The 24895-nt window shown below is 40.4% G+C and overlaps 1 protein-coding gene across 2 annotated transcripts in view; it reads right to left on the bottom strand.

The window, feature by feature from the left end:
* MED10 (mediator complex subunit 10) overlaps positions 1–24372 on the bottom strand; it is a 36742-nt gene extending 12370 nt beyond the window's left edge. Inside the window, exons 1-4 of one of the 2 annotated variants that reach the window (XM_017814900.1) lie at positions 24183–24372; positions 23944–24027; positions 22504–22606; positions 19006–19113 (exon numbers count right to left, since the gene is read on the bottom strand). In XM_017814900.1, coding sequence (XP_017670389.1) covers positions 19036–19113; positions 22504–22606; positions 23944–24027; positions 24183–24355 — 438 coding nt within the window. In that variant the 5' untranslated portion in view covers positions 24356–24372 and the 3' untranslated portion in view covers positions 19006–19035. Of the gene's footprint in view, positions 1–19005; positions 19114–20418; positions 21358–22503; positions 22607–23943; positions 24028–24182 lie in introns of those variants that run through there. The other variant, XM_017814899.1, reaches the window with a different exon arrangement.
* Positions 24373–24895: the final 523 nt, after the last annotated feature.

Genomic DNA, 24895 nt, shown 5'->3' with positions numbered 1-24895 from the left:
GTTAAGAAGGTGAGTTGGTATACTACAGCATTGAAGTGAAAAGTTATATTTCTAACACCATTTGCACAGGAGTATCACTACTTTACAAAAATAGACATTGGCCCTCAAAGAAGAAACAAACATCCTGCAGAAGAAAAGTAGCTTTCTCCCTCTTCCTCACAGACTTACAAAGCCTCAATATTTCCCTGCCTGTGGAAGCCTGGCGAAGAAAGATGAGATGAAAGACTTGAGTTATCAAAGAGACCACTTGAACAACCAGAAGCTCATCAAGGCAGAGCATCCTGACTCTCTTATAGTCTGTGGTGAAGTACTTTCCACTTGTTGAAGGCACTAAATTAAAAGTACAGGAATGTCATGGAATTTCGCAATTTTCTAAAGGTAAATTCGGTGTTTGAAAAGTCAATGCAGCCATTGATTCAAAAGCAGTTTTGTTTGAAAGCTGTTTCAGTGGATTATGTGTGCAGAAACTAATCATTTCTTGAAGGCTAGTGCAGAAAGTGCAGGGCTGTGATGATAAGAACATGAAGAAGAGCAGAGGACTGGAGCATCTCTTCTATGAAGACAGGCTGAGAGAGTTGGAGTTGTTCAGGCTGCAGAAAGAAGGCTCCTGGGAGACCTTAGAGCAGCTTTTCAGTACTCAAAAGGGGCCTATAAGAAAGAAGGGGACAGGCTTTTTACAAGGGCATGTAGCAATAGGACAAGGGGTAATGCTTTTAAACTAAATTTTGGATCTGGATCAATTGCAAATCTGAACATTTTTCAAACTTAAGTGTTTCTGTCTCAGTACTCACATTTAAACCTGAATGTCTTAAATTTGAAGGGTTCAAGGAGTTGGATTCAACTCAGCATATTCTATGATTCTATAAAAGAGGGTAGATTTAGAAAATTTTTACAATAAGGGTAATGAGGCCCTGGAACAGGTTGCCCGGAGAGATGGTAGATGCCCTATCCCTGGAAACAGCCAAGGTCAGATTGAATGGGGCTCTGAGCAACCTGCTATAGTGGAAGGTATCCCTGCTTATTGCAGGAGTGTTGAACTGGTTGAGCTTTAAAGGTCCCTTCCAACCTAAACCATTCTATGATTCTGTTCTTTGGCTATATCCTATACCCACCATGATTTCAGAAGTGGAGGAAAGTGAGCCAAACACTTTTGAAAGTAGTACAGTTATTTACTGACATAAACCAGCCACGACACCATGCCTAGATACTGAAAGAAATCTACCTGCAATTACCCAAGACAAGATCTGCACACTTCGATCTCAGTGGTTCAGAGGTCGAGTCAATTGTTTGCTGCATTTGTATGGTGTTCGATTAACTGAAACTGCTGATTTATGGATTATATTTAAATTTTAACCTGAATTTGGTTATTTTGCTTATTAATGCATTGGCATTTTAGTAAAATCATACTAACTCAGCTTAGCATATGCTCAATTAAGTAAATATTGATCCATCGAGTTGCATGGAATGAACATTGAGACCTCAAGTAACCTCAGATGAGAAATTCATAACTCAGCTGTCTCTCTGCAGGTTCTTTTCCTCTCAGCAGCAATTCAAAAAATAATTAATCCACTGCAGAATTAGCTTTCTCCAGAAATGCAAATCTTCTTTAGAAGAGCAGCATTATTTAAGCAGTTTTATTGCTCAAGCAATTGGGGGTGGCACCTTCTTGGAGAAGCTTACAGGATTTGTACAGTATGAAAGTTACAGCAATGTGCAACCACAGTACAGAGACAGAGGGAGATGCAAGAAGACAGGAATCTGAACTCTATGGGAAGAAGCCAGTCTTATACTTGATTATGATTTTATGTATAACCTTCTCAGCCACTGCCTCTGTTCCACTTCTGTTATTAAAAACTTGAAGTTATTCGTATTCTTTGCATTTACATTTTCTCCATACTTTTGAATCATTACATTCTCTTGAAACTCAAGGTTAAAGAGACAAGGTCTCATAGCCAAATAACCTGCTCTGTTGCAAACAATCTTATGGCATAATATTTTGAAAACTTAGTTTAAAAACATCAAAAGATATTTTCTTGCCTTCCCACATAGAAATGCATAAATTGTAAAGTCAAGGACTTTTCTGAAGAAGCAGCAGAATATCTTCCTCCGCACCTACATATATACCAGAAAACAGCATACACATATATAGATTTGCTCCATTCACCTCCTTCAACACTGGAGAGCAATCACAGCTGGAAACTGAATTATTTTGGGGGTAGGCAGGGGAAGGAGGGAATAGGGAAAGAGGAGATGGAAGAGAAATCACTTCAGCAGCATGATACGATGTTTTTCTGATTGTTAGACAAGAATTACTTGAACATTACAGGCCAAAGAGTGATTCTCTGGTCTGCTATTCAAAGCACAACTGTAACATTTGAGTTTTTCACAGCCTTGAATATTTTCACACATTCTATCTTCCCAAACAGAACATGAGTGACACCAGCCTGCTTTCAGAACACAAAGGCATGAGTAAATTCCCCAAAGTAGTTGCGCAAGTCTAATAAAAGTATCTAATTTCCAACGTGGAGCCAAAGAGCATGGTTTGAGCTGTCCAGGCTCCCTATAGAGAAAACGCAGAGAGTTAAGGTGCATCCAAACGTGACCCTATAAACAGTCAGCTCAGACAGATAACCTCTTGTAAATATTTACTTCAAACTAACGTGAATCCATCTCTCTGCTGGTTAGACAAGGAGCCTGATGTGGTTAACTCAGATGTAAATACGTAAACTGTAAACCTCTTCTTTTAGTCAAATGAATCCTACCTGGAATATCTTGAAGTCTGCTTAGAGTAAGGAGGAGAATATTCAGTACACATATGACTCTTAAGTCTGAATCTTTTCAGATACTTCTCTAGAGGGTTCCAGGAGAGATCTCCAGCCACTGAAAAGTATTCTGTCATTCTTCTGTAACAGTGTGTAGAAAATTTGCCTCATAATTTAGCACTCAGGCTCATTCCTTCTTCTGCCTGAGAGTGCAAGAATGGGGACTGTAACTTCTTGTCTCCTCAGAAGGTTTCCTAATCATTAGGCCACAGGCTGTTTGGGACATAACCTCTGGGAGACAGGGACAAGGAGGAAAGGTTTGAACATCCCCTCTTTACCTCTTGGAAACACGTGCTGTTTGAAGTGGAATTGCAGACTGCCTGGAAGGCAGCTGGAAGGGAGTATACTGACACCTGCTCTTGTTTGCTGAGTTGCTGCCCCACGTACACAGGGGGCCCCTGTGATCCACAGCTGTACCCCAGCTGCTGCACACAGACACCCATGCATGCTCACACACAGAGCAAGGAGCCTCACACCCAGGAAAAGAGTTAGAAATGGAGTTTCATGGGAAAACAGGATGGACTGTGTTGGTGAGGCATTGGGCATGGCTTTATCACAAAACCTAATGCACTGTTTGTTATCTCAGGTCTCTTGGAAAAAATGTAATTATAATACTAGCTGCTGCATCTGTAGGTTGCCAGAAACAGAGCTGGATGTCGCTGCTGCGCACGGGGCATGATTGCACCCACCCCCCTTCCTCCATAAAAAAGCATGCCTGCTCCAGTGGGGAGAGAACTGGTTGGGGGTTTGTATGCTTTGTTTTCACTATCAGGCATTAGTTATGTTTAAGGTCCATAAATCTAGTCTTGTGGGTTTAAAGATAGTAAAACACTCTGTACAAGCTATGTAGAATGGGGTTGGGTTTTTTGTTCATGTGGTATTACAAAATGGGAAGACCTGTGTAACAAGCCAGGAAGTTTCAGGTACAAATCTACTTGCTCTAAGTTTCTCCCATGTTCTTCCAGTTTCAAAGGATTTTCTTGCAAGACTTATTCATGGCCAGCCCCGCACCCTGGGATCCAAATTAAAATCTTCCCATCTCATTCATTTAGCAAAGAACATAAATGTGGGAAAAGCTTCTAAAAGCAGGTATAGTGGGAAAAGCTTCTAAAAGCAGGTATAGCAGAGGTAATGCAGTAGTCCACAGATATTTCAATGTGGAGAATATTATGCAATTAGTTTATAGCAACTAACTTACAAACAGGTAAACAACAAAAATAATCCCCAAACTTTACAAACTGATTTTAATGGAAGAGTACAGTTGCAAGCATGCTATGCAGTATCTCTAGTATTTTTGGTTTACTAGTCTTTAAGATGATTTCTTGCATTCTGTCAAGTATTCAGAGCCTTCTTACTGCAGGAGAGAACAAACCATCAGCTTTAGACCCTGTATTATCCGGAATAATCTTCCTCCTCCACCACCACCATTCTAATGCTGGAGACGGCAAAACATTCGGCTATTCAAGGATTCGCATGCGTTTTTGGAAGCAGTGACGCATAAATGCATGAGTTTAGTCTTTGCAATGTGAAACATCAAAGGGAAAGATAATTAAAAAATAATCTTTACTGAATTAAATATAATTAATTCGCCTACTCTAACTTCTGGCACATAGAACATGGCTCCCTCTCCACTTGCAGGTCTACAGTTGCACAACAGGTTTGGTGCCCTGATAGCATGTGAGAAGCAGAATGTCGTACCTGTGGAAGCATCAGAGTTGTCCAAGCATGAACTGCATACTACTGACAGGACGCAGTGGCAGGGGACAGCAGTGGTAGGTTTCCATTTGTGGTGGACAGAAGCTCCCATCTGTCTCCTTGGCTTGCTATCTAGATCGATGCATGGCTTGCCAGGGGCTCAGATCCAAGATGCTGTAGAGGAACCGCCAAGGTTCTCAGGCTAACACTCCCTGCTGCTTATCCACATGGGCATCAATGACACTGCTAGAGGAGACCACTGGGGTCAAGAGACAAGGTCAAGGCCATTGGGGTCAAAGATCTGAGAGCAAGGATCAGGAACTAAAGGCTGGCCAGCCTGAAAAAACCCTGGACCAAAGCCCCTTGGAGCACATTTCTGGGCCCATGCAGGGGACAGTGACTAGAAAGAATCAGCATGGGTTTACCAGGGGTCAGTCATACCTGAACAATCTCATTGCTGTCTATGATGAAATGACTGGATCTGTGGACAAAGGAAGAGCAGTGGGTAACTTTGACCTTGCCTTTAGCACTTGCCAGTCCCTTTTAAAACATTCTGCCTTCTCTTGACTTAAAAAATAAGAATTACATCCAATAAAGTTCTTTAGTATTTCTACCAGTTAACACCTGGATTCTCAGCAGCTTCTTACCCCAGTGACTTGAAGTGGAAGAAGAATCCACACAGTTATATATGTTAACTTATGGCTTTGCCATGCTGCAGATATAGGGAAGATATCCTATAGAGGATGGTCTCACCAAGTACACAGACAAGAGCTGAAGACAAAGGAGAACACAGTGAGTAGAGAAAACAGTGCTGTCATGTCTTTTATTAAAGAGTCCTAGGGTTGAAATGAGAGACAATGCTGCTCTCTCAAACACCAGAGATGGTGTTTCTCTGCCTGTGGAAATCAGGATCTAAAGCTCTTTTTGAACACTCTTACCATGAAACTCTATTCAGTTTCTCAAGTGGCAGCTCACGGCCTATTTTGAACTGCAAGCAACCCACAAGTATCCTGTTGATAGCAGGAGACTTTCTCTGCACCAAACACTTCACAGGATGTGATAAACGTGTGTGAATGAGGAAAGGGCCAGAGATTATTTTAGACTTTTGCAGTGAGAGTAGAGAAATTAGAACTCAAATACCACTACTCATTCCTTGCTCACTCAAACCAACCCTTTGCATGTGTGCATTCATCTTCCTTTAGTTTGCCAGACCTTACCCCCCCAAATAAAAGGGTGGAAGAGCCTTTTATTGATATCAGGTATTCTGATATGATAAGCCCTCAGTATCTCAGCCTGTTCTACTTTGTCTGGAATAATTACTGATTATTGAGTCAGCGATTTATGGCAACTGTAGCTTAAGTTTTAGAACACTTGCCCAGAAGCTACTGAATACCTAATATGACAGCGATATATTCACAAAACAAGGACTGGAACCATTTCAAAGTAAGGTAATGAAAATCAATACAAGACCCTATGAGAAAGGAAGGTGATATTAATTTTAAGTAAAACTTACTCTCCACCCATCCTATCATTCTTTCCTCAGTTTTAGTCAAATAAACATGTGCATTAGTAGTTTGGGATGGATCATTTATGCATAACGTGGAGAACGAGAGGTGCCAGCTGTTGAATCCTTGCTATGTATTCTGAAATCTCTTTGCTGGTAACAACTGCTTTGGGGCAGTTATTTTGCACCCCTCAGGAGTCACCACTTATTGAAGTATAATCTTTTGCCTCAGAAGTTCCCTTCCCAAAAATTTCAGGCAAGGTGGCTGCCCATTTTCTTTCATTTTCTGTGTCTTGTGGCTGCAGTCTGCCTTTCTGTTCAAATATCAGGATGAGATATAGCAGCCGTGTGCTATAGTTATGCAGCCATCCTCCTGCTGTCAGAGTGCAGGTCTTCTGCTGTCAAGTTAGTTCTAATGCTGTCTTAGTGCAGCAGCACCTTCCTCAGTTGCTACTGATTTTATTTCTGTCACATTGGCTATTGATGTCAGCCAGTCTTCCAACCTGTGCTCTATGCTTCTTGGGGTGCTTCCATGTAAATCCGTTTCTGTTCATGCCATCATCTCAGACTGTTTGTTTCTGTTACAAATCCTATCATGTCCCATATCATAGCAGAGTGCTTTAACTGCAACACTGGCCAAACCTGGTATCTTTCTCAACAAATGAAGGTTGAGTTCACCAATTCATCAGCTTCCATTTCAGTGGGAAGGAGAGCTCTGCTGTCAGAAAGGGCTGGATACTTTGGTATCCTGATGGTATAGTATAGGTTTGACATGGTGTTCAGGTTTCCTCAAGAAGACAAGGAGAGCCAGAAGAGGTCCTATACACCCCAAAGGTAGTTTTGTATTTCCTAAGAAAATCTTGGCAAGAGGTGATTCAAAGTTATGAATCTTGACTGAGGGTTAGATGTTCTCCTTCAACCTGGGTGAGGTCATAAGAGACTTTGAGAGCAAGCTTAAAGTATGTGCCTCTCCTCAATATTTCTTATGAGCTGGAGAGGCTCTCAAGGTGATGGGCTTTCTTCTCTCTTATCTGTATGGAACAGAATGCATGGAGGGAACAGGGATGTCTGTGGTTTTATGAAGCCATGCTAGGGCCAGTCTCCAAAAGGAGTATATTCCTATTAAGACATCCAGAGGCACTAAGCCAAACAAGAACAGATGCAGATATATATCTATACATGCAGACATACTCCTCCTAGCAGTGGAACCAGACCAGAGATGTCAAGTGTAGATATCCTCCTGTTGGAAGAGTTCTCTATGGAAAGAAGAATCAAATATCAAATAAAACGTCATTAATATGCCACCATCTCCTCCTTTTTGCTAAGCTGCTTAAGCCTTACTGAAATAGAAGAAAAAAACACAGAATGAAGCCCATAGAATTAAATAAATTATTATTACAACACACATAAAATTCCTGTTCTCCAAGCCTCATTTTAAAATCTCAGATATGGAGAGCCAGGTCTTGGCCTCAAGCCCTGTGCTTTCTGAAGTTTTCTTTTTCTCTTGGAGGACAATACAGTTTGTAGATGTGAGAATTCAGAATTCCTAAATTTGATCTCTCCTGAAATACTTTATTTTTAAGGCTTAATAAATATACACAGTGCTATAGAACAGCATGTGCAGGAATAACAGTAGTTCCTCTTGGTATCTGTGCTATGCTTATCTCCATGGCAGCCAAGCAATTTGGAAAAGAATAAGCAAACATCTACTGCTGCATACTTATCTCCTTCATCCCTCTTCCTGGTTTTCTCTTGTTTGCTAGCAATATATACCATGATGTCTGGATCAGAAATGTCAAGGTTAAAAGAGTCATGTTACTGAACAGGGCAAAACACTTTATCTCCAGTCCTTCAAAGCTCTGTTCCTGCTGAAGCTTTTCAGCCTCATCCTGTCCCACCTGAAATGAGGAGTGACTGCTGTAATGAGCAGGTATCAGCTAACAGCTCTGCTAAGTCTTCCACTTCACACCGGCAGCTCACAGGCCCCAGCCCTAATCTCCTTTCCCTCATCACAGAGGGATGTCTGCATCCTGTGCTGTCTTGTTGTTGGCCCTTTTGAGCCATGGCCCCTTCTCCAGCTGCTGACACTTAGACCTCTCCACACAAGCATGGGTTCAAGAGTGAGATTGCACAGGAAAAAATAGTAAAGAACAAGATTGAGTAAGAAGATAAGAGAGACTGCAGTTGAGGCAGGACTTGATCAGACAGCCATATAAACCAGCAGCTCCCTTACATGACTCTTCTTTTATCCCCACTTCTCTCCATTTTCCAAAGCTTGTAATTCCTACCCTCACCTTGATCTCTCTCTTTTTCTACCCTTGTCTCCTGCCAAATAAACAAATTACGTTAGCTACTTTTTCCCCATTGGTTCCAGTTTTGTATATCCATAACCAGATTTGGCATTTCTGACATTGTTACCTATATCTCATTCTTATATGATACAGAATCATTTAGGTTGGAAAAGACCTCTAAGATCATCAAGTCCAACTGTTAACCCCGCACTGCCAAGTCCACCGCTAAACCATGTCCCCAAGTGCCACACACATTTTTTAAATATCTCCATGGACTCTTTCTGTGAAGAAGTTTTTCTCTTACAGTTACTTGTGGAGCTTGTCCTTCTCTCACATAGTTCGCCATAGCCAGCTGTGAAATCCAGCTATTTCTCATGGTGTTATGCTGTAATGTTTGCCAGCTGCTCACCCTGCTGTTTGTTATGTTTGGCAGTTTCTCTTGTTATGTTCAGTACTTTCTCATGGTCTGTTACATTATCTAAGCCTCACAATGGGGCCTAGTCATCTTCCTGTGTATTTCAGTGAGGAATGGAATCCATAATGTGTCCCGGTGCAGAAATCACAGAAAAATACAAATAACATGTCCCTGAGAAGGAATCACAGAAAACACAATTGGAAGCCATCCAGGTGAGTCTTGAGAATTGCTAAGGAAGGAAATTCACTACCTCTTTGGGCAACCTCTTCCACTGCTTAACTACCATGCAAGTTCTTCCTTACACATCTGGCATTTCTCTTGTTGTACCATGTTGCTGGAAAAGTTTCCTCCTTTCGTGTCACTGTGCACATCCGACCAGAGTCTGGTGCAAAGTTCTCTATAAATCAGATGTAGTTACTCTAAGACAGCAGTTAGACTCCTCTTTTTAACCAGGGTCCTTCCCTCTGGCCAGCCCCAGCATCATGGCCATCCTGGTGGCCTTCCAGCAGGCTCACTCTGTGTGGCTTCAGATCTTCCTGGAACCCTGCATGAAAGGGAAGTTTGCTCCTATACCCTATGAAGTCTGGTTTTCCATTTATCCCCATCACATCAGCAACATGTTTGTTTCAGGACAAAGATCAGGTTAAAAAAAAATCAATGCAAATTAACCAAATTACTTAATGAAAAAAAAATTCATCTTCATTTCCTCATAAATCATTCTAAGAGACTATAGGGTCATAGAGATGTATCAAATACATCAAATACATCACAGCTTTCAGTTCTGTGGAATTACTTCCCCTAAATCAAGGCTAACTCTTGTGCAGAGAAAAGGAAGGGAATGGCCTTGGGTTTAGAGCATAAGAGGTAGGGAAGCTATTCCAAAGCTTTACATGAATGGAAAGATACTGTCAGAAATTTAGAAAAGGAACTCAATCCTACCTGGCTAAGGATGTTAGTATTGTCTGAGTTGCTAAGCAACTATGTAATGGTTACTAACTTCGAGATTAGGTAAATTCTGTTATTTCAAGAATTAATTACAGTCTACTCTGTAGAATTTAGGGGAACCCACAATTTACTCTCTAGTGAAACAGTACTTCTCAGTCTTTCACTTTACAGCAGCCTGCCACTAACATGTTCATACACTAGTTAAAAAATATAAACCCCTTAATCCAAATTGGGATACCCAGATAGAAGCAGCCTTCTTTGCTCAGTTTTTCCCCCCTCCTTGAGAGGTTTTAATATCACCAAACCTAAAGCTGATCTCTACCACTCAAGTCCTCCTATTTTTTTGAATCTGCATCTCTGTCAGTACATGACATAAAGACGTATTATAGTAATCAGGGTTCTGCTGAAGGTACAGTATCTTGTTTGACACTTATGAGATTTATGAGCTAAAATAAGTCCCGGTCAGCATAGATGTTAACTACTTAAAAAAATGCTGTTGAAATCATCCCAGAATACTTTTTATTTTTTTTTAATGACATGTTAAAATAATTCACAATTTCCAGTTTGTTGCGCTGGAATAAGTGGCAAAGCGTGTTCAGCCATTTTGGTTGTTTAACACCTCAGGGGAAACAAAAAAATTCAGTGGCATGAAAAGAGATGCCATACAGAAAGCCACACAGGATAAGAGGAGAAATTATTCAAAAGATCAGCCACTTAATACACTTGCAGATGTAAGCATTCATTTATGACCTTTTGTGATTTGTATCATTTAAGAAATCTGTACCACATACTTAAAAGGAGTACATAGACCACTGCATAATACTCATCAGTTAGAATGATTCTGCTTTTCATTGTACCATGAATGCAACGTGCCAAATGATAATTGTCACCTAGTGAAAACTGGAGAGGTTCTACGGATCTCAACAGACTGATTTACACTGGTCAAGCACCTGATTCATCGTTCTTTGTATAGCAACCTCCTCACTTGGCAGTTCCCAACTGCTATTTGGGGAAGGAAGCTGATTTCACATTTGCAGTCTATCTGGGAATTTGTTTACTTTTTAATAAGGAAAGGTTTCTTCTAGGTGTTATTTGAGGGTGAACAATAGCCCTAGAACTTAATTCAAAAAGCAGCTCTTAAGCCAGATAAGTATTTATCTGGCCACGTGAAAAAGCTCTAAGCATCTTGGCTCTGTTGTTCTCCTTCTGCATGAGACCCCCCTTTGTTGGGAGAGTGCTGCCATCGCAACCAAGGGCAGCAGAAGGCGAGGGGGCTGGCAGGCAGGGATAGAAAGCAGGTTGGGTTTTCAGGCTAATTACAAGGTTTTGTGTTCTGGGTCACCTTGTAAATGAGATACGATGCTCAGAAAGCTGCAGCCAAAGCTGCTAGGCAGAAAGTGGAGCAAATGCACAAAGGTTCTGCTGGTTTTTACCCTTTCTTGAACACAACCTGCAATTTTCATGGTGAGCAATTGCAATGGCTCCAGAAAATTGGTTCCTGGAGCATCTTGCTAAATAGGCAAAAGTTGTTTTTATGATCCAGGCAGTAAAACCATTCAGTCTGGATCTGGCGAGTGATCTGTATTAACGGACTTCTCCCCTCACAATTCTTTTGTCACACTTGCTAAAATGCATTAAAATTAATTTTAACACAGCCTGAAAAAAAACCAGATTTGAGCAGCTTTGCAAGCTAATGCTGCTTCAAAATATTTTGTCATACTGATTAGTTCAGCACTCTTTCAGTTTAAGGTTGGCACATTTTCTGATTATCTGTACTGCATATGTAAAGCACTTCTAGTCTACCTGAGGAACAGGTCTGGAGGCAGCTGGAGCTTGGTTCCTACATCTTCTCTGCCTGTAGCTTGTGTTTATGGTTCTCATTCAATTCATAATTCTGCAACTTGAACCACACTTGCCAGAGGAACATTGTGAAAATTAGTATTTGCACTGCTCTTTGGACATGCCTCAGCTTCACTCCTATTATTTTCTCGATGACAGTCTGCCAGTAGTTTATTTACACAGTAGGATTCAGTTTTGAAACCCTGCTTCACATAAATGAGCACCAAGGAGACTTTCAGTCTTAAAAAAACCATGCAAGGCGTATATATGGTAGACTCGGACCACACCAGGGCCGATTCCTGATAGAGGGTATGGATGTTGTGGGGACATGGAGCTGCAGACAGGACTGTAAGAGCACTACAGGGCCCTCCAGGTAATGTATCGCCCAATGTGTCTGCACACTGCACCTCAGCTTTACCTGTGCACCTCTGCAAGGAGACAACTTTGCTGCTGAATATTTGCAGCCCTAGGGGTATTTAAAAGATGTATAGATGTGGCACTTACGGACGTGGTTTAGTGGTGGACTTGGCAGTGCTGGGTTATGGTCTTAGATGTCTTTTCCAACCAAAACAATTCTACGATCGTGTTTACCCAGGATGCTGCCAAGGACACCAGGATGGATCTCTGTCCCTCACAGGCTATTCCCAGCATGCCATTACAAGACCTATTCTCTTACAATTTTGGCTTGGTTCCTGCCTGCCTTGAGTAACATGGATCAGGTACTTGCAGAGAGAAAAACAAGGGATACAGTGAATCATCACTTTGATAACATTGATCAGGCACATAACTGCTAGAGCTTTCTCATAAATTTGGGGGTCACAAGGTTTACTGTACATCAGAACCATCGTGTCTAAGACATACACTTGGACTTTGCCCGGCTTTTAGTGAAATATTTTAACTGGCATAGCTCAACTTTTATAACTTAGTCAAAGAATGCCCGAGTGAAAATTTACGGTCTCCAATATTAAGAATTTCTCAGGAATGTAGGAGGGCTGGTAATATGATCTTGTCTCTTCTACTTTTATACATAAGCATTTTTTTAAGCTTCTTTATCTTCTTTCTAATTCTTTGTATGTAACATTTAGAGTCATTGGTTTTGCAATTTTAGCATAGTTGCAATAATATTAAAGGTTGCTGTTGTATAAGAGCTTCAACTGTATAAAAAAATCCAGTCAATTTTGCATATTCTCTCTGCAGCAACAGAGCAGCATCTTCCTTTAAGACACGTCCTTTCAAATTAGCAACAGTTTGTTGTTCAGTGCACCTAAACGTGAAAGAGGCAGTAAATCAATGCCTGCCCTCAGGTCCCTAGGCTCCAAAAGCCGCAAAATTAAACAAGATTTTTATTCTAGTGAACAGAGCCAATTCAGACCAATGGAAGAATGGGAGAATATTGTCAATTCCTCAGGCAAATCTAAATCTTTCATCCCACCCTTACTGGGGCTACCTCAGAACTGTTGCAAAGACAACTACTATAAAAATGGATCAGAGTAGCCTTTATGTCTCATCATCACATCTCCCAAAATACTGCTGCCTCTGCAATACTTTTTCTGTTGCTATGCCCAGGAGATAAACTAGCTTCAATAATTTGCAGCAATTTATAATTATTGATGAATCTTGAGGATGCCTTCTTCGAAGGGAGTACATATCCCATTAACCATGGATTTGATTATTGGGACCCGCTTCAACCCCTTCTTATTCTACTGACAACTGGACAAGATCGTATGGAAAGTGTTCTGCAGTTTTCTAGCTCTGCAGTTTATAAGATCACTTGCAGAAAACAGGCCAGCAAAATTGTTATAATTCCCTTCAATTTTTAATAGCTCTCTTGTGCTGTGGCTTTAATCTGTATGAAATTGTTAAAGCACTGAGTAAATAAAGCAGCTGTTACAGCTCAAGGAGCTACAATATGGCCACGACTTTCTGAAGAACATTCAATACTACTGCTCAAAGTACATATATTCACTTAGAAAAATATAAGTTACTAGAGAATACAAAATTGTAGTTCAAAAAAAGACTCCTGGATTCTTATATGAGAAAATGTCAGTAGGTTATGGTATGTACAATGTGGTACGGTGGTCAATTCATCAGAACCTGAAAAATGCACAATTCCTGGTTGTGTAGAGCTGGATGACTCCATATCTGTACATTTAAATACCATTTTTATACGTATTTATTTATTATTGCTAACATGTATCCGTGGTTATTTAAATGATTGTACAACCACAGGCTATGACAGTTTGAACTTTCACATGTTCTTTTAAATGCATCTGTGTTTACTTGACCAGCTGAAGAGTGCAGATAAGAAGATAAGAAATGCCAAAGCTGTGAGATAAAAATTCCTTTTCCTATATTTTCAAAATGCATTTGTTCTATTTCCCAGATGGTTTACAGGGGTGAGTTAACATGTTACAATATTAAAACTCAGTCTACTAAGATGTTTTGAAAGTAAATTTAATTTTATATATAAGAGGACTTAAAGCAATCTGATTTTATTCTGTGCAAAGGAGGACGTCTCTATAAGTTTCAGTTGAATATTTACTCTTAAAAAGCACATGTACCTGATGCAGCAAATGCACATGTTGCTAAGGTCCTTGTCCTTTGCCATCATTTAGAAAAGAGGATTTCAAAATATTCCATCAAAGTTGACAAATCCTCTGAAAAAATACTGGAGGATTTTATATATAAACATAAACTGACATATACTTTATGCAATTGTTTGCTTAAAAGCTGTGCATACTGTCTTTTCCTTAGATGGCATGGTTCTGGATAAATAAAGTCTGTGCAGATATCTTCGTAGGCCAAGAATCTGACTTGCCCAACTACTTTTGTAATCCTGAAATTATAAAGAAGAACACTTCAATCACCCAGAAACAGTAAAAGCAAGATTATATATCAGGGAAAGTATGTATTAGGGAAAAGCTAACACAGCTTTTGGTGCAGGGAAGGCTTTACATAGATACAGGGAAAGCTGTTGGAGCTCCCTAAAAGTGTGTGTCAGTTTTGGGAAGCAATGATGCATAGATGAACTCTGTTTGGATTCCCTGATGGCTTTCAACAACATTCCTTGTAATGAATCTTAGAGCACTCAGGTTTTAAAAAGACAGAAATGAAGATTGGCAACAGTTCAGAAAAGAGTGGCAAGTATGACCTAAAGTACTAAAAGGCTTCTGTATGAGGAATAGTGATTAGCCTGCAGCCTGGAAAAAAGATTATCGGGAAGGGAATACTGCAGTATTCTATACAACCACAAGTGAAGTGAACAGGAGAGGAGATGCCTCCTCCATCTATCTTCTAATGCAAGTACTAAGAATTAAATTAGTGGATGGCTGATTCAAAACAAATGGAAGAAACTTCTTCACATAATGCAAATATGGACTGTGGAATTCCTCACTTTTGAGAATATAGATGTTACAGTTTAAAGGGGTTCAGAGGGCAGCCCAAAAAATTCATGGAGGAGAAAAAAATTCCATGGAGACTTATAAAGCTCAAAGGTAATATACATCAGGATGACAGGATGAAGATGTCATTGAATCATAAAATTGTTAAGGTTACAAAAGACCCTCAAGATCATCGAGCCCAACCATTAACCCAGCACTGCCAAGTCCACCACTAGACCATGCACCTAAGTGCCACATCTACACATCATTGCTACATTGTTGAGGCACAATTTTCTCTGCCTGTGAATCCTCTCTTCACAGGTCTATCAGGCTGTTTGCATTCCTTAAATAATGATAAAGGTAACAGCAACAGCAATATTTCCATGGCAAGCTTTGTAACTGAGTCTGTGATGAATTTTGGAGAAAAAAAAAATGAGAGAAAGGAGTTTTACTAATGGCTTCCTCAGTGAGTTCCAACATGGACTCCTAATGGTTCTTTCCTTTCCACATGATCTAAATAGACCATCATTGCTGAGCAGCAAGTCAGATTTTTCTTGAAATCTTAATGCTCTGCAACTTCTAGAGATCACAGAGGTTACACGTACATGGGACAGCCTCAGGAAGTCCACTTATATAAAAGCAGAAAGTCTGCCCAAGGAAAAAGGGCATCTATGAAGCTCTGCGTCTTCTGCATTGTGTTGTGTAAGAGGAGAAATTCCCAGGCTGAGTAAAAAGCAATAAAGCAGCTGTCCTACAATTTATGCTTAAGATTGTTAAAAGAAGAAATGTTGTTGATTTTTTTTTTACATACTTCTCTTAAATAAGATTTGCTGTATCACTGAATCCATCTTTTGTTTTATTGAGTACCAGATGCGTATTCAATTATTCATTGTAACCTAATATGTGATGACCAGAAATTATATTAAATAGTCTTAGACCCAGTGACATCTACTGTTTGGTTAGAGATCTATTTATAGCCATTTTTATCTGCTAAAACTTTGGTCTTGGGTATTGACCATATAAGAGAATCTTTCAAAACAGTATAGGTCAAATGTAATAAAATAATAGATAACAGACTATTATGGAAAAGAAGTAACACTTTGAAACAAATAATAAGCTAGAGGATGGAATTTCTCATATATTCAAATGATAATCTCTTACTTCAGCAGTGCATTTCTAAGGTGCCTAAGGGTAAAATATTTTCCCTACAAAAATGGTACCTACCAGTGATTTTGGTAACAGACAATTATGAACTTCTCTTTGTTTACTGACTAGGACTGAAAATTTCCATGATGGTAGAGAAGTGGCTTGGTATATATCATTACATTTATATCATCCCAGGAATTTTGAATCCTTAGCAGCATTCCAAATAAAAGTTTATGAATGTCAACAATTAACATGAAGATTAAATGCTATTTTTTGCAGTAGAAATTATATAAATATGACCCAAGTGACTTGTTAAATAACAAAGCTTAACACTAGTTTTGAATAATCTTTTCCCAAAATATATAAAAAAGTAGCCTTGTCTACCTTCAAGGAATATTTGGATAACTTTGTTTAACGTAATGACCAAATTGCCAACAGCAAGTGAAGTAGATTCAGGTCAGCACTTCAGGAATGGAAATTTTAAGTGCCATTTCCTAGCACATTAAGGGGACTTTTTTTTCAGAAGAAGAGAAGGAATTGTTTTAAAAATTATCATACTGTGCAGAAAGATGTTTCTTTTTTACTATCTGTATTACATTTTGTTGAGACTAAATACAACCTAGCACTCAGTATGAAATATATCACAATACAGAAAATACAGATTCCTGATTTGAATTAACAAGACCTGTTACAGAAGTATCCTGTAACGTGTGCTCCTCCATTATTTTAATTAAGAAAATATACAGGAGGATCTTCACCATATGGAAGTAATTGAAATACCTGCAGCAAGCACAGAGCAGGGCAGACATTCGTGTCACCTTGGCTCTCTGCTTTGCAGAGCTGGAGGACATCTGGCACCTGCCCAGAAACACTGCTGCTATTAATCATAGTAGAGTAAGAAATTACTTTGTGTTGAAACATGAGTATACTGAAATATTCTTGGCAAGGATATTTCTCCATTATGAACTTGCTGTTAAGCTATTTGGAACACTTCTTACACATTTTTTAAGGCTTTATTTATATAATTCTCCTTTTGAATACATTGATTTAGAGAGGTTTCAGTAAACCAGCAAGTTCAGTTAGCAGTTTCTAACTGATCTGATTAAAATCTCAAAATCATTTAGGGCAAAAATAAGTGGACTGTAGGGTTTATCTGCTCTATTTCTGTGATCAGAGGGGAGTCAGAGATGAAATTATAGAGTACTTGGGGTAACTACTGGAATCATAAGCACTTTCAGTTACTTGGGAACTGCACTCATTGAAGAAAGCAATTTATAAAAACATCACAATATCAAATATTTGTGAAATCATCAAACCATTCCCAGCACTTAGCAGTTCATCCAACTAAATTAGAAAGGTCAATCAGGGAAACCCAAACTGCTCTGCCTAGAATGACTAGAGAGTCAAGAAACTCTCTTCTGAATGGTGTAAGAGTAACAGATTGCCTCAGGCACACGGGTGCTTCATCTTATGCTGACAACTGGCTAACGACAGTGCCTTGATCTGCATGAAAAAAAAAAACCAAAGAGGTTAGATATACCAACAGCTGAGCAGCTGCAGCATCCAACTCCTGTAACAGGTACGTCTATTCTTGTCAGACTTCACAGCTCTGCATTAGGTTTTCTTCATGAGAAGATTTAAGCATAAAAGAGCAAAAAGAGGTTTCAAGGACAGGGGAAGGCTGGGCACCCAACTACTTCTCCTTCCAGTAGGAAAAGGGACAGAGAGGATGCTGAGGCTTAACAGGTTGCAGTAAAATCCTTTGCACCTTCTTGATCTATTTCTTTCCATGTCTGAGCAAAAGAATTTTATATTGACTTTGTTTATTCTAAATGGAGCATAGGGGCACACGCTCCATTCTAAAGATCTGTGTACCCAGCAGCATTATCTGGTATCTCCTAATTTTATGTAATAAGGATATAAGTAATTACCTGTTGTTACATATTCCCAGTTATTTCCAAAATCTTACTAAAAATTCAAGGACACATTTGAAACCTGAATGGTTTTATACTTTCCTTTGAGATAGATTTGTGTTGCCCTTTAATTATTTTAGGCTATTTGTTGCCTGACTGATGTTATTTTGATGTTACCTTTAAATAAAATTCCAGCTCACCTCCAACCATGCAATCCAGGTAGCAGAGTGGAAAAGAGGAGAGATGGAAGTCTCCTTTAACAAATGTCTTGAAGGTTATCATCTAACCAGAGCATACATCAGGGTGATTCATACATATGCTCCTTTTCAGAGAACCAATTAACAAACTAGAGAAAAATTAGGTTGGATTTTTCTGTTCCATATGCAACTGGAGATGGAAGACAAGGTTGTTTCTAGCAATTTTCATTCTACACTATAAACTCAAAGGCACTTATTCTGGCCACCTTTTCTTCTCTAAAATACACATGAATTACAACAGTTACCTCTCTTCTATGTTATGCTAAATATGGACAGTTGCAGCAATAGCAATATTTTGCATGGCTAGCCCAGAAACAGTAAGTGAAGCAAGGACAAAATGATAGGATAAGAAAGTGTCAAAAAGCTGGAACTGAAGCTGAGCAAAACGTGAAACCTGATGATTTAGCAGAGGTTTTTTTCTGGGGTTATTTATTTATTTATATTCTTGATACATGTATCCCTCAAGCCAAAAAAAATGTTTTCTTACACAGACTCCTCACAGAACACAGGCTGCTGGGATCTCATGATTAGGTGACCTTTAAAGAATGTTATTCCCTAATTCTCCACCTCCACTAACTATCCCAATCACCATGTTTACCACGACGACCTAGGTATCCAGGGAAAGTGTGTGTTCCATGCGCTGGCTGTAAATCATCTCTCTGAGCTGGGGAAGCTTTGGACCTTCCTCCCTTCAGCAAGCACAGGTGCCAGTGTTATGGGGGTAACCATCTTCACTGTGGCCAGAGCTGGGTACTTAATTTATTAACTAATGACAACAATAACAAACTATACACTTACAGAGCAGACATTTCACACATTTTCAGGGCCTCAGGGCTGAGGAAATGCTTGTGCCTCCATGGCTCTCTGACTCCAGGCTGATGGCAGGACAAAGCTGATGGCTTCAAACAGAAAGACGGTGGGTTTAGATTAGATATTAGGAAGAAATTCTTCACTGTCAGTGTGGTGAGGCACTGGCACAGGTTTTCCTGAGAAGCTGTGGATGCCCCATCCCTCGAAGTGTTCAAGGCCAGGTTGGAGAGAGCTTTGAGCAACTCGCCCATGGCAGGGGGATTGGAACTAGATGATCTTTTAGATCCAGTGCAAACCATTCTGTGATTCTGTGATTCTATGAATCTAAGAGATAAAAACAAGACTTCTTGGAAGCTCTAGTTTTTAAGTGTCCTACTCCACCAAATCTGACACACAAACTGCTGTCAGTGCTAGGAGCCAGAATACTCCAGTATCCAGACCAGCATCTACAAGCCTCTTGCCCCCTACATGTTCTCTCTGAACTACCTTGTAAACAGTTTCACCTACCTGCTGTTGACTGTTTTGCTCTCAAGCTTTTTCCCACATTATACATACTGGAAAAATACTTTACCCTCTTGTGTCCTATATACCTCCCACCTGCCAGTCACAGGACTGACTTCAACAGCCTTAGGGACCTAGGGCAATCCAGGCTGAATAAAACATGCTTTAAGTTCATACAGTAAAACTGTGAAGGAAAAAGTGATTAGCGGCGGAACAAAGACCAAACAAAAAAGGAAGTGCGCAGGATAGTATCAGGCAGCACTTGAATTCATTTAGACTGCCAAGTAATAAGTTTTAAAAGGAACACCTAGTTTTCTGGTTTTCTTTTGCTGTATCAAAGTTTGGTCAGGCACAGTGGTGCTTGGCATCATGGATGGGCTCTGCTTCAGGCAGGTAACAGCACAGATGGTGCTTCAGGTAAGCAAAATATGGCACCAACAACTCAAAACATACCTAAATCCCTGTTAAGGTCTTTAGCAGGCTAGACAGGTCTGCTGTGGAGCACATGCATATAGTGCTATTTTGGAGCTCCTGCCCAAAACCACTCTGTTTAGCAACTAGAAGTTAAAGTAATAATTTGCTGTTGCAAAAAAAAAGGTAAATCTGGAAGAACAAACGTAACCACAAACACTTCCAGCTTCACAAATGCCCAAAACTAAAAGAGCTCCTCTTGCTCCCACTGCAAACCCAGTGTTCTGCACACACACCAGAGCCCTGGGTGAGGTGCCCAGTGTGCTGTCGGGACCACCTTACATATCGACAGATCCCACGGATGACCTTGCAGCTAACCAGAAGGACTTCAGGTGACAATTGCTGATCCCCAAAATCTCCTGCTTCAGCTACTAAGATGGAAGTTTTCACTACAAAACCAAAATACCAAATTGACATTACCTTCAGATGTAAAATTTTAACAGCCAAGTTTTGATACGCATTTTATTTCTAAAATCGTGGAACTGAGGAATATGCTATTTTTTCACAGCTTTCAGTTCACACTCCAAAGAGCAGCATACAACAGAAAAACTCAGGATTTAGATTTTTTCAAATTTTTATTCAACGTGTTTGCAGAATATGAATAAACAAAAGCTTACATTAAATACTGTACAAAACATTAAAGTTGCTGAGGAGACAGTCCCCAGGTATGCTCACTTTATCCTCAGCCACCTGCACTGTAGCTCATAGAACAAAAGAAAACATCTGAAGGTTTTCCTGGCTGCAACTAATTATGACACATGAAAACTGCAGCCCTTGACAGGCTCCTGCTCAACAGAATTTGGCAAGACAAAAGCAGCCAACTGTTTGTACTGCAATTAAAAAAACCCCAAAGTTTACAAATGAAAAATAATCAACTGTAATAAATGTATTTCTCTTAAAAACAGACAAGTGCACAATCCTGAGGCACAGTTTTCAGAGGCCAAAAAACCGTGTTTTTCTGCTCCGGAAATGCACTTTGTGGGAAATGCTCTGTATTGATGACCTGTAGGCATTTACAAATCTCCAAAACCTTTCAGGAAAGAAAAGCAGATTACCACAGAAAGTTTCAACTACAGTGTCTGAGTAGAAGTCTTCAGAAAGATAAAGCAGCTTCAGACCACAACCATCAACAATCATTAGGCTCCTTTACAGCCCATCACTGCCATTTTTAGTACAGTTGTTATGAGGGCCTGGATTCCCCCTCTCTCCAATCAATGTTTTTATAAGGTGGTGTCAGTTTATGGGATATTTTTAAAGCTATAAAAGGCCAACTTAGGGAGGAGGATCTTCTCCTCGAATAGCTTTGTACTTTGCCATGTCTTCTGGGAACACCTTTGTCAGTTCTTGAATTAACAGGCTTTTAAATTTCTGGAAAGAGAAGAAAATGTATATACATCATCTGAACAATTTATTTAGATTTCATCAAGCAATGTTATCTGATGAACAGAAATGTTTGTATACAACACAGCCTCACATTTCAGTGACCTAAGATAACAGTACCCAAAAAACTCTCAAAACCACACAAACACAGAAAGTTATGCTTACAAAATCCACAGAAAATGCTCAAGTGAAATCCACTAGCAATGCACTAGGCAGACTAAAATGCTCTTAAATTCCCAGAAACTATCTAGCATTTTCTCCTAAGAAATACTAAGAAGCTGGGCTTCTCCAGTAAACTCTGGTGCAGCAATATCTGCCTAATCTTATTAAGAAAAACTGATAAAGGATATGTCCTCTTGATCTGATATGGAACCCACTCCACCTTCAAAAAGACACTCACACTTGGCTTAGAAATACATAATTCTTCCCACAACATTTACAAGCACAGAGCATATCAAAAGAAAGAGAAGCTTAGGGAATAGGGAGATATGTCTACACTGTGCAGTACAATTTGTCGTACTCCACACTAATTAAGTTCAGCCAAAGAACATCCTGAAACACAAACAGTCCTTTCTCAAAATTCACTAAGCTCCCTTCTCTGTGCTTTTCGGCAGTAGTTCCAGCAGTTAAACAGTATCAAAGAATGCTTAAGTTCATACTAGATGAAAGTACAAGCTCAGAAAACCCCAAACACTGGCATTTTCATTACTTTTATAAAAATTAAATCATGCTTACAGTGCATGTTTAACATTTTAACTCTCTAAGATCCATTCAAGACTGGAAAAATACCCCTTTTCTTTTGTTTATTTCTAAATTTACACGCATCAGAATTACAGACCTGCAAAAAAACCCAAATAAAATATCTGTACTGGTAATACAACTGCAACCAAAACAAAATCATAGTGACATCTGCATCCCCAAATCTGGGATGAACTACAAGTTTCCCTTCCTGAACAGGCTATATTAGTATCAACTAAGATTCATGGATGCAGAGCAATTTCTAATACAAATCATATAATTAACAGAATTTAATAAAGGCACAAGTGAAAAATACCTACATAATTACAGAAGAGTAATTATCAAATACTTATCAAATATATTATTGCATCAATAATTTTATTAATTCTAGTTTACCTTCATTGTGTCAATTTTTCCTTTTACTTGCTCATTTTTAGCCAAAGCTCGCTCCAGACACTCTTTAGTGTAGAGCTGAGGGTTGCGGCCTTGATCGATGTATCTGAAAATAGAAAAGATACTGCCTAAATGATCAAATTCCTACTAGGATGCTCTCTACTGTACAGCATTATTTACCTTACTTTTTCTTTCTACTACTATCTGAAATGTGCATTTTAAAACCCACAGTTTAACTCAGCCATTTCCAAAAGACAGCTCAAGAAGGACGAGGCTATGGCCAGCAAACAGCTTCTTTAAAACTCTGTTTCCAGAAAACCTGGACAGCTTTGAAGAAACTATTAAAAGCAAACAAAAATATGTATCTGCCAGCTCCTCACAGGCAGGAAGTACAGATGAATGAAGAAAGATGGTCTTTTTCCACGCAACTGAAAGGGCAGTAACCATGAAGTAGCTTAGGACACGGTGAGTAATAAGCACAACAGAAATACAGCACCCGGCAATTCAAGGATGAGGAGGCACATACTATAGTAAAGAGTAAAAATCAACACAACTGTATCAGCGAACCTATGTGTATTTCTGCTTTGCAATACAAGGGGCTGGCAAAGGGAAATTCCATCACTGAGTAAAGAAAACAACATTTAAGATTGTCACCACAAATTTACAGCTGGAGTGAAAGCCCAAGTCAAAAAAGACCTGTACAGCCAGTAACACACTAGAATACAGCAGACCAGTGACATCTAGACTTACAAGACACACCAGTAAATTGTCAACTACATCACCGAACTTCTCGTGTGTAGCTCTTCCTCTACACTTATGATTTTTCTTTTAATGTTTTAATTCTCTGCCACTCCTGAAACTAAACACCCGAGTACTGGCTTTATTTTCACCTCCAACTTTAAATCTTGACTCTATTCCACTGTAAAAGTATATTTCCCAAATAAAAGCTTGCTTACTAAATTAGTGTCCCTGCCCATGACAGGGGGGTTGGAACTAGATGTTCTTTAAGGTCTCTTCCAACCTAACCCATTCTGTGATGTTATGAAATCACTAGATTCGGCAAAATCTGTGTCACTGCCCACATATGTAAAAGTCAACATAAGAAAAAAAAAAAAGAAAAAAAAGATCTGAAAGGCCAGGTTGGACGGGGCCCTGAGCAACTCATCTAGCAGGTGGCATCCCTGCCTGTGGGGGGGGGGGTGTTGGAACTAGATGAGCTTTAAGGTCCCTTCCAATCCAAACCGTCTCGTGATTCTGTGAAAACACTTGTCTAATTTATCACTTCTCTTACCCTCTTCTGCCTGCTCATGTTCTCGTGAGGCATTCAGAAGGATCAGGCTTAAGAGACAAGCAGCCCACAGGGAAAATACTCAGGCTGCAAAAACACGCTACCTCGGGTCACCCGACAGCAGCAGCTCCCCTTCCAGGCGCAGCGCGACTTACTCAAAGACTTCCAAAGGCACGCTGATATCGTGAAGCTGCTGCCGGCATTTGTCGATATCCTGCAAGCCCGTCACCATGAAATTCCTGTTAGGTAGAAAAATGGGTCGTTGTTAGCCGACTGAGGGGACACTGCACGAGTGCGAGGCCAGGGACACAACACCCCAGCCAGGGAGAGCCTGAGGCTGGGGAGGGTGGGAGGGGAAAAGGCCCCGCGGCCTGGCCTGGCAACGGCCCCTCACAATTTCTGATTGAGCCCCGTCTGGCTGCTGGGCTGGAAGTCGCTGACGATGATGCCGAGCTGCCGGATGTTCTCCACGAACTTCTCCAGGTGCTCCTCGAGGGAGTCGAACTTCTCCGCCATGGCCATGGCCGCCGCTGCCCCACCCCGCCCTGCTTCCGGCCACGGGCGCATGCGCAGGAGGGAGGCGGGGAGGTGGCTGTGACCGCGCGCCTCTGGCACAAACCACGCCCCCTCTGGCACAAACCACGCCCCCTCTGGCACAGGCCGCGCCCCCGCCCCCCCCTCAGGGCGGGGCTGACGCTGCACGAGCAGCGTCCGTCCGTCTGGGCGTGCTCGAGGCTGTGCTGTGTCTGCTGGATCTGGGTGTTTTTGTAGTCTGTGTAGGAAACAGAAGCACGTTCCGCTTCATAATAAAAGCCTACACTGGAATCGTCTGGGTAGTGACAAAATGTAGAAACGCAGGATCGCAGAGCGGTTTGGGTTGCAAGAGACCTTGAAAATCATGTAGTTCCTACCCCTCTGCCGCGGGCAGGAACACCTTCCAGCAGACCAGGTTGCTCAAAGCTCCATCCAGCCTGGCCTTGAACACTTGCCAGGGGTGGGGCATCCACAGGTTCTCTGGGCAACCTGTTCCTGTGCCTCACCACCCTCACAGTGAAGAATTTCTTCATAATACCCAATCTCAATCCACCCTCTTTCAGTCAGAACCTG

Source organism: Lepidothrix coronata, unplaced genomic scaffold, assembly GCF_001604755.1.
Source record: "Lepidothrix coronata isolate B3197 unplaced genomic scaffold, Lepidothrix_coronata-1.0 Scaffold47, whole genome shotgun sequence".
Lineage (NCBI taxonomy): Eukaryota > Metazoa > Chordata > Aves > Passeriformes > Pipridae > Lepidothrix > Lepidothrix coronata.
Note: the sequence above shows the minus strand (reverse complement) of the source record. Positions and strands in the feature narration are given on the sequence as shown.